Source organism: Somniosus microcephalus, chromosome 19 (assembly GCF_052327205.1).
Source record: "Somniosus microcephalus isolate GS21.2 chromosome 19, FLI_Smic_1.0, whole genome shotgun sequence".
Classification (NCBI taxonomy): Eukaryota; Metazoa; Chordata; class Chondrichthyes; order Squaliformes; family Somniosidae; genus Somniosus; species Somniosus microcephalus.
In genome coordinates, this window is record NC_141005.1 from 36,556,037 (window position 1) to 36,571,696 (window position 15,660).

Consider the following 15,660-nt stretch of genomic DNA (forward strand, 5'->3'; position numbering starts at 1 on the left):
AGAGGTTATTAAACAAAATTAGGGCTCTTGGGATTGGGGGTAATATACTAGCATGGATTGAGGATTGATTAACGGACAGAAAACAAGAGTAGGAATAAACAGGTCATTTTCGGGTTGGCAGGCTGTAACTAGTGGGGTACCGCAAGGATCAGTGCTTGGGCCTCAGCTATTCACAATCTATATCAATGATTTGGGTGAGGGGACCAAATGTAATATATCCAAGTTTGCTGCTGATGCAAAGCTGGGTGGGAATGTAAGTTGGGAGGGGGATGCAAAGAGGCTTCAAGGGGATATAGACAAGCTACGTGAGTGGGCAAGAACATGGCAAATGGAATATAATGTGGAGAAATGTGAAGTTATCCACTTTGGTAGGAAAAATTGAAAAGCAGAGTTTTTTAAATGGTGAGATTGTGAAATGTTGGTGTTCAGAGAGACCTGGGTGTCCTTGTATACGAATCACTGAAAGTTAACGTGCAGGTGCAGCAAGCAATTAGGAAAGCAAATGGTATGTTGGCCTTTATTACAAGAGGATTTGAGTATAAGAGTAAAGACATCTTACTGCAATTATATAAGGCCCTGGTGAGACCACACCTGGAGTATTGTGTACAGTTTTGGTCTCCTTACCTAAGGAAAGATATACTTGCTATAGAGGGAGTGCAACGAAGGTTCACCAGACTGATTCCTGGCATGGGGGGGGATTGTCCTGAGATGTGATGGTGTAGATTAGGCTTATATTCTCTAGAGCTTAGAAGAATGAGAGGGGATCTCATTGAAACATACAAAATTCTTACAGGGCTTGACAGGGTAGATGCAGGGAGGATGTTTCCCCTGGCTGGGGAGTCTAGATCCAGGGGTCACAGTCTCCGAATAAGGGGTCGGCCATTTAGGACTGAGATAAGGAGAAATTTCTTCACTGAGGGTGGTGGATCTTTGGAATTCTCTACCCCGGAGGGCTGTGGAGGCTCAGTCGTCGAGTATATTCAAGACGGAGATCGATAGATTTTTGGGTATGGGGATAGTGCAGGAAAGTGGAGTTGAGGTAGATCAACCATGATCTTATTGAATGGCGGAGCAGGCTCGAGGGGCCAAATGGCCTATTTCTTATGTACCTGAGAACCAAGCCCATTCCTTCGGTCTCTAGTGGCAGCCTCCTGCTGCTCGATATTCCGCTACTGACCAGCAATCGCCTGGGCCCCAAGCTGTCCACCCGCCTGCCTGATTCCTGCTGCAAGTTAAAATCAAGGTTTTGCAGCGTTTCAGCAGTCAAGTACTTTATGCAGTCGTGAATATGGGATGTCACTTTTTTCCCCCATTTTGTTTGCTTGAGCTGAAATTGAAAGTGTGTGTTGGGTTGATTTTGTTTTTTTTAGCTCAACTTTTAGGGTGGAAGTACATGTTGTAATGTTTTGGGTGTGCACCCTTTATCAGAGTTGAGGCCAAAACAACAGGCATTTTAATAAGGTTAGAAAAAAGAGGACAAAGAGATCCAGCGGATATTAAATGATCTCCAAATTGCTAAGTAGAAAACAGTTTGGTGGTATAAAAATCAGAGTGCAGACATACAGAAAGGACAAAAGAAGCTATCATTATTGGCGGGAGGGATGTGTTTGAAAAGATGCAGCAGAGGTCCATGTACAGAAAAGCATGAGAAATAGAGGGGGGAAGAAAGCTGAAATCGCAAGCAAAAAGGTATCTGGCATTAGTAAGAAAAAGAGCGGGCCCACTGCATAGGCTCAGAACCGCTCTGGCGGTGATGTCATTTGAAGTGTCTTTGAGGGCGGTGTTCCCATTTGAAGAGTGACTCAAATGTCAACCTGACTTGCTGACATCTCCTTTCTCTCGAAGTGTGACTCGCCACTTTAACATCTGTCTTTTGTCTCCTATACTGTTCCAATGAAGCTCAATGCAAGCTTCATGAACAGTACTCGTCTTTCTCCTGGGCATTCTGCAGACCTCTGGTCTGAACACTGACTTTAGTAACACTCTCCAATTTCTTCACAGCAGAGGGTGCTTGTGATGTGAGGAGGGTCTGTATCAAGAGGGCAGGTTGACATTTGGATCGGAGACCCTTTGTCAAAGTGCAGTGTTGGAGTAGGTCAGAGTCCATGGTATGAACCATTTGTTTTTTTCTCGCAATTGTTTGCACTTTCACTTAAGTTCATATCTGCACATCCACAGCTATTTTCCTTTGTTCTTTAGGGTTTCTGTATTTCTCATTTTTATTGTACAAGCTTCTCCTACACTATTTGCACATAATTTTGTCCTTCCTGTCTGCATCATCTCGTAAGTACCTGTCTTTTTTTTAACTTGGCAGTTTGCAGATTATTTAACACGTTAACTCCCTTTCAGATACTGGTGTCTGTTGATTCTCTGCCCATGCCCTCCACCCCATCTCTTTTTTTCCAACCTTATTTAAAATGCCTGTTTGTCTCAAGTATGTTAAATTATACACAGCCAGAACATCACCTGTCTCTTGGCTTTTCGACTCTCACTCCGTGTCTTTCCAACATTTGTAATTTTTTCCTGATCTTTTACTGTCCAGGAAGTGAGTTGGGGCAAGGCCAGCTTCAAAAACTGCTATGGAAAAAGTTGTATCGAAGCTTCAACCATTGTATAATTTTGAAAGTGTTCAAGAAAATAGATGGAGGATTATTTTTGAATTAAGTGCCAAGAAAAATATAATTGGCTCCATCTTTTGCTAGTGGAATAGATGTGGGGTCCCTAATAAATCCAGTAAGGAATTTGGGAGAAAATTCTTCACTACATACTATTTCTAGTAAACATATGAGGGAGAAAGGAATAGCAGGCGATACTCATCGGGTTAGATGAAGTAGGAGTGGGCCAGCATAGATCAATTGGGCCAAATGGTGTGTTTCTGTGCTGTAAATCTATGTAAAATAGGCTCTCAATGGTTTCAATGTATAGTTCATTGGTGGTTACTTCTTGGCATTGATTTTGTTTCTGACCTGGGTTGGGAATCTGGGCTGTATTTCTTCTCATTTGAAGTGTGCTGCAATGGACCTCATTGCCTGTAGGTGGTGCAATAAGAATGACCGTTCTAAAGTTTAATTTCATTTGTGGCGAATCCTCCACAGCAACTGCAAAATGCAGTACAGACCTTTCATGGTTCTGATACCTTAGGATATAGACAAGATAGATAGTCTGTAAAACTGTTTTAAATGGAAGCTACTACTCTGCATGCATGTAGTGAAGGCATGTTATGCAGGTGTCTGAGAACTCAAGATATTGTGGGTGTTGAACAGAGGCAAAATGTTCCCCAGGTGTTAGCCTTGGCTCAGTTGGTACCTGTAGTACTCTCTGTGGAGTTAGAAGGGTGTGGATTCAAGACCCACTCCAGAGACTTAAGCACATAATACAACAACTTGTATTTATATAGTGTAGTAAAACGTCCCAAGGCGCTTCACAGGAGTATTAAAAGACAAAAAATTTGACAGCAAGCCACATAAGGAGAAATTAGGGCAGGTGACCAAAAGCTTGGTCAAAGAGGTAGGCTTTAAGGAGTGTCTTAAAGGAGGAAAGAGGGGTTTAGGACAGGAATTCCAGAGCTTGGGGCCTAGGTAAGACAGGTTGACACTCCAGCGCAGTTGAATGCTACACTCAGAGGAACCATCTTTTGGCTGAAGACAGGTGGATTAACCATGGCACTATTCACAAGAGCAGGGCAGTTGTCCTGGCCAATATTTATCCTTCATTTGTGCTGCATCACCGTGTGACAGCTTCTTATTGTTTGATGCATAGATTACTAAGCAACATTCTATAGTACTATTCCAATTATTAATACATCACCACCAGAATGCATTACTGATTGTAATGAGTTGTTTTGACTTTCAACCGTTTACAAACTGCTGTGCATCCAAATAAAAATCTTGCAATTGTTCCTGTTTAAAAGTACTTCAATAAGGGACCAGTTCGGATGGGGGATTGTTTTATCTTATGATCAATAACATGGATCGTTATAATTTTGTCTTCGCTATAGCAAATGGTTATTTTGGCAAAATGCAGCAATGTACAATAAGTTACAACTACAGTACAAATATATACAGGTTACAGAATTTTTTTGCAAAAGAATAGGAAAAAGTGTAAATGCAGTTTCTATAAAGATAGCCACCATGCATTTAATAATCTAGCAGCTCAGTATCTATCCTCTCTATCTCCATATGAAAATTAACAACTCCATTATGTTTCCAGTAGAATCTACTAGGTAGAGAATTACCAATCATGCTACATTTGGACTTTGTTTTATTAACTGGTATAGTACAGCATACCAGTCTTCAAATGTACAATAAGCTGAACACTAATTTGTTAAAGCTGGTCCAAGAGAGCATTTCTGTACTGCCACTGTTCCATTATAAATTTAAATCTTGGAAGCAAATGATCTAGAAGAGGCTGGAACATTTATCTGCATGGTGTAATCCTCTGCCTTCAAACAATATTAAAAGTACAAAGTTTTCAAATGTTTGGAGCAATCATTAAAGGAAATTTGGTATTTGAATGGTTAATAATTTTAATTAGGCTAGTATTTGTATTCAATGGTAAATTACAAGATTATAAAAGTATTTTAAAATTCAAATTAACCATTTGACTACCAAATTTCCTTTAAAGCTTGCTGTATAAATGCATTCTTTACATTAAATATTTAAGAATATTACAAACATTTGCACTGTAGCACATTATCCCAATACACCATTTCTGTGCACAGGATACCAAATCTATGGTGCCACTGACATTCGAGTAAGGAAGCCCTTCGTACAATGTGTGGAAATGGAGACGCTCACTATTGAGCAGGAGCATATCGTTCTCTGGAACTGAAGGCACATTTCATATAAAAAGCAAGATAAACTTTTAGAAAGAAATAGTGTTTTGTGAACCTACCATTAAATTCTACGATTACTATGCAGTGTTCAAAGCAAATCTATTTTGTCCAACACTTACTGTAATATCCAAAACAAGCAAAGCAAATATACCAATAAAAGTACTTGGCACATGCAACCTAGTTGAAAGCTGCTTTATTGTGAAAAGGAATACCTTTTGCCATAGATTAAAACCTTGTCGATGTATAAATTGGTGCAGAGAAAAAAAGACAATGGAAAGGAAAGATTTTTTTTTTACATTTTTAAAATCTCCAACAATTCACTACCTGAAGGAATGAGACTACATGTTCCACACTTTCTGGACCAGAGAAGTTGATTGGCAGTCATTAACAATTATCACAATTAAAAGGGTACTTAAGCTATTCTATGGCAAGTTTAATGGCCAATTTATGTGCAAATGCTGAAACTCATGGGGAGGGCGAGACACCATTTTTGCAAAGCTAACTAGAACAGCGCAAATTGCCCAGCAACGTGTGGCAAATCACAATTCATGGGATACCTTCCTTACTACAAGCTGCTGGCCGATTCGCACATTAATAACAGTGTGTGTCGTTCACCCACTGTTACTTTTTCAGTAAATTCTGGCCCATTATAAAGCATTTGTGATTTAAAAAAAAATTAAACTATTGAGGTGATTTATTGCTACTGTGGCTAACAAGTTTAAAGCTAGAGTTTTTTTTTAGCCCTTGCCAATTATCTCTTGGAAAGCAGTGACTCCTTGGGGCATTGGTCATTCCAGTAGTAATAACAGCGAGGCTGTTGGTGATCGCCGTTATTACTGGGTAAAACTGACAGCAACTTCTGGCATCTACACGTGCAGTTAAATGTGGAAATCCGGAAGTTGCAGTCTATAGATACCCTGCTCCTGCATAGGGGGCACTGTTGCAGTCCTCGCCAATGGAATCTACACAGAATCACTGATTTGGCATAACCTTAAACTAATTACCCTCTACTCTTGCTGTAAAGATTGATGAAAAACGTAAGCCTTGTTCAATCAGGAGTAACTGGGTTGTTAATGGTGTACCAAGTCATAATTACTGTCTGACCAACCTCTGCAAAATTAATTTTAAAAGTCTCATTCTCAAGAAAATTTAAATGTTGCAGATTAAAAAAAAAATTTTTTTTTTAAGTTTGCTATTTCAGTTTCTCCATTAATCCCAGGTGTATGTCCCAATCTTTATTTTGCTTTCTGTACAATGATTTAAATGTAATTTATATTTCCTGCTTTGCCATGTGAGAATTCGTTGATCAGTCTCCCTACTGTCAGCCATGTTCACAGATCCAACAGATCCCCTGTAGAAAGTGCCAAATTCAAGAGAAAGTCTGTAAGCTAAAGCCCGCTAAAACTTGGTGGGCAGCTTTTTGAGGTGAACAGTGAGCATCGTTCCTTTGCCGCTGATCTGGGCCAATGTGAGTTTTTATAAAGTGGTGGGAGTCCATCATAGCTCACTTCCCCTGATGTTCATCTATGCACTCTTTTCAATGATAGTGAACAGGAATGTATGTGCATTGAAGCCAGCCTGGCAGAGATCAGCTAACTGAGCAATGGTGCGGTTAGATTTTTTCCAACTTGTTGAAAGTATGTGTACACACACATTACTTACACTGTGACTGACATGAAAATGCTCAAAGTGGAACATCAATACTGTGAATACTTTACAAAATCTCAGTGCCGCTCTACCACTCTTAAATTGCACTCTTTCGGTTCCATTGGTTAACTCATAGATTGCTTGCAAAACTTTTGAAAATTAAATTTGATTTTGCAAAAAAGAGAATTGGTTCAATCTGCAAAACTACAATTTGATGGATTGCAATGTGTATAGCTTTTGAACATTCCCTGCGTTCCTTACCTTGTTTATCCAGTGGTACCTACCTACCTCTAAGAGAGAGAAGACAGAATTCTACACTTGCCACGGGCACCCAATGGTCCCATCTTGGAATATCTAAACAGCAGTTTTGACTGATTCAAAAGACCAATAGCATGATTGAAGTTTCACATATACGAGCAGATATGCATTAGCATGGTACTGCGCACAGATCAGATCAGAGAATACGCTGTTTTAAAAGGACAAGGAGGATTAGACCATCTAACACACAATGTATTATTCTGCTGCTGTGACTAGATCATTCTTCTCATAACAGAAAATGCTGGAAAAACTCAGCAGGCCAGGCAACATCTGTGGAGAGAGAAATAGCGTCAAGTCTGAAAAAGCACAGGAAATGAAACAAATTAAAAGGCCAGTTTGGAGGCTGGGAGAGAACAAAAGAGAAGTGAAGAGACGAGATGGTGATAGGACTAGTAGAGACAAAAGACGGCTCTAGATTAGGTGAGAGAGAAAAAAAAGGGGTGAGGAGGGGGGCCAAAACAAAGTAAAAATGTAATGGGGGCCGAGGTTATGATCTGAAATTGTTGAACTCGATATTGAGTCCGAAAGGCTGTAAAGTGCCTAATCGAAAGATAAGGTGCTGTTCCTCAAGCTTACGCTGAGCTTCCGTGGAACAATGCAAAAGCCCGAGTGGGAATGGGGCGGTGAATTAAAGTGACAGGCCACCGGAAGCTCGGGGGTCATCCTTACGGACTGAACAGATGTGTTCCACAAAGCGGTCACCCAATCTGCATTTGGTCTCCCCACTGTAGAGACCACATCGTGAGCAGCGAATACAGTATACTAGATTGCAAGAAGCTTTGAGACGAAACGAGATGATGATTGGCTCCCAGCCCTGGTTTTCCACTTTCTCAAGAGCTCCTGCAGCCTGTGATGAAGGAACTAAAAAGCAATGGAAAAGCTCGAAGACAGGTGTAAATGTAGGAAATTGTAAACACTTTGAAACAATTATCTTCATTGTAAGAATCATTTAACACTTTTTAACCTGCTCGGCTCTTGAATTTACAGATGCCAAACTATCTCTCCCAACCAATTCCATAATGTCTACAAATTCTTAATTGACTTGTCCAAGCAAAGAAAGCCAGACTTTTTGATGAAAGGTCATCGACCTGAAAGGTTAACTTTGTTTCTCTCGCCACAGATGCTGCCTGAGCTGCTGCATATTTCCAGTATTTTGTTTTTCATTTCAGATTTCCAGTATCTGCAGTATTTTGCTTTTGTAAGCCAGACTTCTTGTCTGCAACCGAACCTCCAAGTAAACCCACCATTCTTTACACCTTCTTGCCTTAAAAAGACATATACCCACATTCTCTATTATAGGCATAATGTTCCTGCCCTTCTAAAATACTCTCGACTTACTGCGAGCAGCACCATAAGAGATTTGCTGATGTAAATATATGCAAAACTATGTACCTAATCCCACAATGGGAAACTCTCTGCAACGATCATAATGGAGGATAAGCAGTCAGGTTGCACTCTGTAATTTCCAGCAAATTTCCAAAACTAGATCACCTTAGTGTTCACAATCCCACTTAATTACTGGAATTACTAGACCACATACCTGAATTGTCAGTTAAGCCTTTAAGTAAAGAGGCAAAAGCAGAGAAAAATGTGCAGCTCCTGATTACATCTACTTTAACTGGGACTTGTAAACCCAGCAAAATAGTTGCAATCTTGCCTTTAAATGCAACAAGCAACAATGCCTATATTGTAAGTCATGGAACATTACTGCATTTTAGCAATTAAGTTAAAGTATTTTCTAGAATAATTTTAGAAAGGTTAATCGAAATAAAACAGATATTATATAAAGAAATATGCTTTAAACATTATATTCAATCATATACAATTTGTACAGAAGCCAAATGAATGTAAATAAAAAAGCCTTTTGTATATTTCCAGGCAATTTTAGGATAAATCAAAAATGAAGCTATACAACTTAATGCTGTAAACAGGCCCTTCAACAGGCCTAATAATAGAAGAGACACATTTCAGAGCAAACACGCATTTGCCCTGAAGGTTTCTCACCTTTGCCTCCTGCCCCACCTTGAAACAGAAATACATTCACATTTTCGAAAGTGTTTCAATGTTATTAATTATGGTACACTTTCACGTGTACACAGACTTGTCTTTTGTAATTAAATCAAAGAAACATATACTGATTGTCAATGGCCCGTGAACGACTTCTGGCAGCCGATTCCATTTCATAGTCCGAGTCTCGTTGGCGTCTTGTTGGCACAACCACTGAGCCACTGCGCCGCAGCCCAGCGAGAGATTCCTCGGGAGGGGGCACTATGTGGAACACCTGTTCTGGTGCTGGTCTGGAAAGAAGAGTTTCCGATATGTTGCAGCTGGAAGGAGCCAAGTGAGCAAGACTGGGTTCTGAGTTCCAGCGATGGACAGAAAATGGCAACACTGAGGCATTGGTTGGAGAATGGATTCCTTTGGAAACAAAACAAAATAATCTTTTAGGAAACACGAATGTGAATCTTAAAACCACTTCTGGCAAAAACCTTACACTTGAAATGACAAGACTTAAACTTTCTGCAGAGAGTTTAGTTTGTATCTACCGTGCAAATACAGCAACTTCACAACATTCAATGCATGTCAATCAAAGGTGAGGCAGAGCGCAAAATGCCATTTTTGCAGAGCTAATGGCAGAGGGGCGCAAATTTTGGATATTGGCATTTAAACGTGCATCTGCTCCTCGCCTGAAGTTGCTGTACCATTTATGCATAAATAACAGAACGGACCATGACCCTTACCGCTATTTTGACAAAGAAATCTGGCCCATTACCTTTCATCATTCTTGCCTTGCTCCCTGAAACTTTCTAAGTATGATTTTGGGTGCAAATATCTCACATACACAGTGAAGAAAGTATTAACAGGGAAAAAAATTGGGAAGGACAGTTACTTCTATATTGTCTCAATATTAAAAGAATTTTACTCATTTTTTGAACATTTTTACACATGAACAAGAAATCCCTCCAATGAAGTGGCATCTGAGTGTCCATGAAATAAGATTGTCATCAGATGCAACAAAACACAAAGACAGAGAAACAATAGGTGTGTCAAGCTTTCATTATCTATTGCCAGTTACTTTTATCTTTTAAGACAAATCCAACTCCTGGTAGCAAAATTGTGAGTGTGCCTCAATTGTACTAGCCGTGTATTACAACTGTTCACCCTCACATTCTGCTTCCTCCAAAACAGAAAGTAGGAATAAACGGGTCATTTTTGGGTTGGCAGACTGTTACTAGTGGGGTGCTGCAAGGATTAGTGCTGGGGCCTCAGCTATTTACAATCTATTAATGACTTGGATGAAGGGTCTGAGTGTACTGTATCCAAGTTTGCTGACGATACAAAGCTAGGTGGGACAGTAAGCTGTGAGGAGAACACAGAGTCTGCAAACTGATAGAGACTGGGCAAGAAGGTGGCAGATGGAGTATAATGGGGGGAAATGTGAGGTTATTCACTTTGGTAGAAAGAATAGAAAAATAGAATTATTTTTAAATGGTGAGAAACTATTAAATGTTGGTGTTTAGAGGGATTTGGGTGTCCTTGTACACAAAGCACAGAAAGTTAACCTGCAGGTAGGTACAGGAAGCAATTAGAAAGGCAAATGGTATGTTGGCCTTTATTGCAAGGGAGTTGGAGTAGACGAGTAAGTCTTGCTGCAATTGTACAGGGCCTTGTACGGTGAGACCACACCTGGGGTACGGCGAGACCACACCTGGGGTACGGTGAGACCACACCTGGGGTACGGTGAGACCACACCTGGAGTACTGTATGCAGTTTTGGTCTCTGTACCTAAGGAAAGTTATATTTGCCTTAGAGGCGGTGCAACAAAGGTTCACTAGATTGATTCCTGGGATGAGAGGGTTGTCCTATGAGAAGAGATTGAGTAGAATGGGCCGATACTCTCTGGAGTTCAGAAGAATGAGAGGTGATCTTACTGTAAAATATAAGATTCTGAGAGGGCTCGACTGGGTAGATGCTGAGAGGTTGTTTTCCCCTGGCTGGAGAGTCTAAAACTAGGGGGCATAGTCTCGGGAATAAGGGGTCGGCCATTTAAGACTGAGATGAGGAGACATTTCTTCACTCCGAGGGTTGTGAATCTTTGGAAATCTCTACCACAGAAGGGCTGTGGAAGCTCAGTTGTTGAGTATATTCAAGACTGAATTCGATAGATTTTTGGACTCTTAAGGGATATGGGGAGCGGGCGGGAAAGTGGAGTTGAGGTCGAAGAGCAGCCATAATCTTATTGAATGGTGGAGCAGGCTTGAAGGGCCATATGGCCTACTCCTATATTTGTGTTCTTAAACCTGCAATACCGCCACCACACACGAGGGAGGCTATTTGGCTCTTGTAACTCATCCTTCCCTAAAAACTTACTGGAAACTGTATCTCTGCCAGAGTGACCGATCCTTCAGGAGTGGAGGGGAAGGGGTGAAAGAGGAACAATGCTGAAATCTATAAAGCAGCCTAAAATCTTTTCATTCACATTGGCAGCTGAAGAAATTGTTCATTACATCATAAGCATGCTTGAAAGAGACAAGCAGCATGACAATTCCCAAGACTGTAAGTTTAAGATGCAGAACAACATGCGAGAGACAATGCTGTAAAATGCTAATAATACTTTATCTCAAGACTCAAACGGCAGTAATCAGTTTCAGTAAATAAATGCAACTATTTATCATCGTGTAAGCCTACGGCAGAAAATGTTTGAAATTTCTGTAGAAAGAACTCCTGAAATAATACAGCAGTTTGAATTGGTGGCACATTTGAAAGCAAAGCTTCTTTAGTAAATGAAGTTTACTAAAAGATAAAATCATTTTTGTTAAACTTATTTCAGGAAAGAGGGTAATTGCTGGCTGCAGACAGGCTTTAGAATATGTGCTCATTCATTCAGTGATGTTAACAGTTTGATTTTACGAGCCAAGGTATTAAAAGCAAAAGTGGCCGACACATCTGTGTTGCGATACGCTGGAATCCAAATTCCCAATCTGGTTAACTAAACATGGCAATTGGTTGCAAATTCCTGAACTACTTATGACTCCTACATCCAGTTCCATACCATTTCAAGCCTGAAAAGTATAGTAAATACTCACAAAGCTCACTATTAAAAGTTGCTATACTCAAGAGCAGAATACTCAAACAACTGAAATATTTCGGTAAAACGTGCTGAAAACATTTCTGTATTGGAGTGCATCTGAGATGTAAACGAAAATGCAGCGAAAATGCCGCAGTCTCTATCTTGCCAACCCTGGGAAGTTTAGTTTTGCTTTTCTTTATCACTGTGATTATCTGCACGAACATCTTTGCGGCTTTCTGTGCATGGTATCCCGAAGCCACACATGCAGAGTACCCAACAGTTGCAGCCTGCACCGTGGGCCACGCTTTCCTCGGCTCCGTAAGGAGAAGGTCACTGGATCCATTGGTGGTGGTGGTAGGTGGGGGGGGGGGAAAAGGCATCAGAGGGGGAGAGAGAGGAGAGCGGAGGGGGGATCGGAGGGAGAGAGAGAGAGAGAGAGGGGATGGAGGGAGAGGGGATCGGTGGAGGGGGAAATCGGTGGGATAGAGATAGAAGGGATCGGAGGGAGAAGGGGATCGGAGGAGATCGGAGGAAGAGAGAGAAGCGATCGGAGGGGGAGAGAGAGGGATCGGAGGGGAAGAGAGAGAGTGGGGTTGGGTGGGGGGGGGGAAAAGGGGATCGGTGGGGGGGGGGAAAAGGGGAATCGGAGGGGAGAGGGAGGAGGTCAGGAACTCGTAGAGCACAGTGGGATGGGAGACGAACGTGATCCAGTCTTTTTTGGGGGGGGGGGGGAAAGAGAGAGTGGGGAGGGGAATGAGAGCAAGAACGTGATCCAGATGGTAAGACGGATCACGTTCTTCCAACCCCACACCCACACCACGTTCTCCCTCTCCTCCCCCTAGACCTGGTTGATTTCTCAGAAAGCTCGGTGCATGTGGCAGGTGACATCATTGGACTGGACGAAATCCGGAATTCGTGACACTGTTGCTATTCACTTCATACCCAATAAACCTGTTAACAATCCATGACCCATACACAATGCCCCATCTATTGGGGGGGGTGGGGGAGGGGGGCAGGAGGTCAGGAAATTGTTCGGGGGGAGGTCAGGAACCCAAGTGGGGGGAGGAACTTGGGCAGGGGGAGAAGGTTAGGAACTTGGGTGGGGGGAGGGGGAAAGAGAGCGATCAGAAACTTGAGCGGGTGTGAAGTTCATGAACTCGGGGGCGGGGGGGGGTCTGGAACTTGGGGTGGGGGGAGAATGTCTTTACCCACGAGGCTGAGCCTTGTCTGTTCTATGTGAGCTCTGTTCTGGCTGGAGTCTGGCAGTCAGAACGGCTCGAATTACACTTTGCAAAGTACTTGATTACTTAGGCAGGCAGGATCTAATTACACATTCCAGATAAACTGCTGGGTGTGTCTTGTCCTCCAAGGGGACCAATCAGAAATCAGGTCTTGACCTCCAAGATGACCAATCAGAAATAAATGCGATCTTTCTTTATGTTAGCCCTAGCATTTACACCAGTGAGCACCAATTCAGTAGTACAAAGCTAACTTTAGCACTTCTAGATAACTATTTAAATTTTAACTTCCAGCATGTCTCAAATTGTTGTCAGTGTCCCTTTCCTGAAACATCAGAAAAATGGCAACAACTGTGCTTGGTGTTAACGAGATCACTAGCCATTCATCTATGGGGTGCCGTGGTTCCTCTGCTGCTGAAGCTTATAATGGCGAGTGTGAGAGGAGATGTTATTTGTGATGGGTAGGCTAGAGCTGAATAGTGGAGATAATGGCCTGTAATTTCCGATAGTTGGCTTCCTGCGTGCAGATGCCTATCGGAAAAAAATCTACGAGGTCCGGACACTTCTGCTCCTGGGCCTTGTAACATTTGCATATTGATTTATCATTGGCCCGCAGGCATCTGTAAGGAATACCTATTATATTCACATGTGATCACATGCTGCGTTGTCATTGGCCTGCAGGCATCTGTAAGGACTGCTATTGTTTTGGAGGACCCAGGGTCCTGATTCCATTTTGTCCACACTGTGCTGTACTGCTGTATGTTTAAGATCACAGACCTGATGCTTCATCGAAAGAGTTTAAACTGTAATACTCCGTTGTCCTGCAATTTATTATTTTTGTACAGAGTGTGCAAATCAAGACAGGCCTCTCCACAGTCAAAATGCGCAGGGCCCACGTATCCCAGAGGCGCAGGCGGTTCGCAAGCGTCCCTAGGATCACGTGGGCCAGGCCAGCCAATAGGAGAAGCGAATCTCCATTCATACTTTTGACAGATAGACCTGTCAAATATATGAATGGACATCACCCCAAAAACACACTGAAACATGAAATTAATTTTTTAAAACATCACATTTTTAAAATAAGTTAAAATTACATTAAATTAAATATTTTAAACAGAAATTTAATTTTTTGAAAAAAGTAATTAAAGTTTTTTACGGGGCTAAAAATAAACTTATCTTTTAAAAAGTATTTTAAAATTATAAATGAGTGAAAACATTTTTTTTTTTTCACTTTTTTTCAAAACTCTTATGCTGGTAAAAGCAGGCCTTACGCCTTTTACCAGGCGTAAGATTTTTAAGGGTTTTCAGCAGGCGGAGGTTCTGCAGAAAGTGGAACTCTCCGCCCGCAGAGGCCCTTCGCATGCCTGAAACCGGCATTTCCGATGTCCCACAGCTCGTACACACCCGTAGGCATCGGAAAATATTAAAAGAGTCTTGCTTGACTGCCGTTGGGAGTCAGGATATAGTTATGTAGCTCTTTCCCTCAGGAGGTTAAGTAGGTGGGTTGGAAAACTCACAATAAAGTAGTTTGTCATCAAGCCATTGTTTTCAAGACTGTCACTGACCTCGCCTCCTCTGGAGATCTTCCCTCCATGGCCTCCAACCTCATAGTCCCCAACTCCGCACAGCCCACTTCTACCAAGATCCACAAACAGGACTGCCCTGGTAGACCCATCGTTTCAGCCTGTTCTTGCCCCACAGAACTTATTTCTTCCTCTCTCGACTATTTTTTATCCCCATATCCAGTCTCTACCCACGCCCTCCATTAACAGTTTCCAGTTTCCTGGCCCTAACCCTCCTTTTCACCCATTTACCTCTAATCCCTCTAAACCGGCTTGTGGGCCCTCTGCTTCTTCCTTGAATGGAGGCCCAACCAGTCTCCATCCACCACCATCCTCCGCCTGGCTGAACTTGTTCTTGCATTGAACAACTTCTCCTTTTGACTCCACTCATTTCATCCAAATAAAAGGTGTTGATATGGGAACCCGTATGGGTCCTAGCCATGCCTGCCTTTTTGTGGGATATGTGGAACATTCTTTGTTCTAGTCCTACTCCAGTCCCCTCCCTCACTTCTTTTTCCCGTACATTGATGACTGTACCGGTGCCGCTTCCTGCTCTTGGCCCGAACTGGAAAATGTCATCAACTTTGCTTCCAATTTCCATCCTTCCCTCGACTTTACATGGTCCATCTCCGACTCTTCCCTTCCCTTCCTTGACTTCTCGGTCTCCATTTCTGGGGCTCGGCTGTTGACCAATATCTACTATAAGCTCACTGACTCCTGCAGCTACCTCAATTACACTTCTCCCACCCCACTTCCTGTAAGGACTCTATTCCATTCTCCCAGTTTCTCAGTCTCCATCGCATCTGATGCCTCCTTCCATATATTTCAGATCATAACCACTGTTCTAATGAAGCTCAGTAGAAGCTCGAGGAACAGCATCTCACCTATTGATTAGGCACTTTACAGCCTTCCGGACTCAATATTGAGTTCAACAATTTCAGATCATAACCACTGCTCCCATTTTTTCGGACAGCAGTTGCTCGTAATGAT

The 15,660-nt window shown here is 42.0% G+C and overlaps 1 protein-coding gene across 3 annotated transcripts in view; it reads right to left on the minus strand.

The window, feature by feature from the left end:
* Positions 1-8,591: 8,591 nt before the first annotated feature.
* Positions 8,592-15,660, minus strand: part of sh2b3 (SH2B adaptor protein 3) — a 217,826-nt gene continuing 210,757 nt past the window's right edge. For all 3 annotated transcript variants that reach the window (XM_085961561.1, XM_085961563.1, XM_085961562.1), the window contains exon 8: positions 8,592-9,217. In XM_085961561.1, coding sequence (XP_085817687.1) covers positions 8,919-9,217 — 299 coding nt within the window. In that variant the 3' untranslated portion in view covers positions 8,592-8,918. The remainder of the gene's footprint in view (positions 9,218-15,660) is intronic.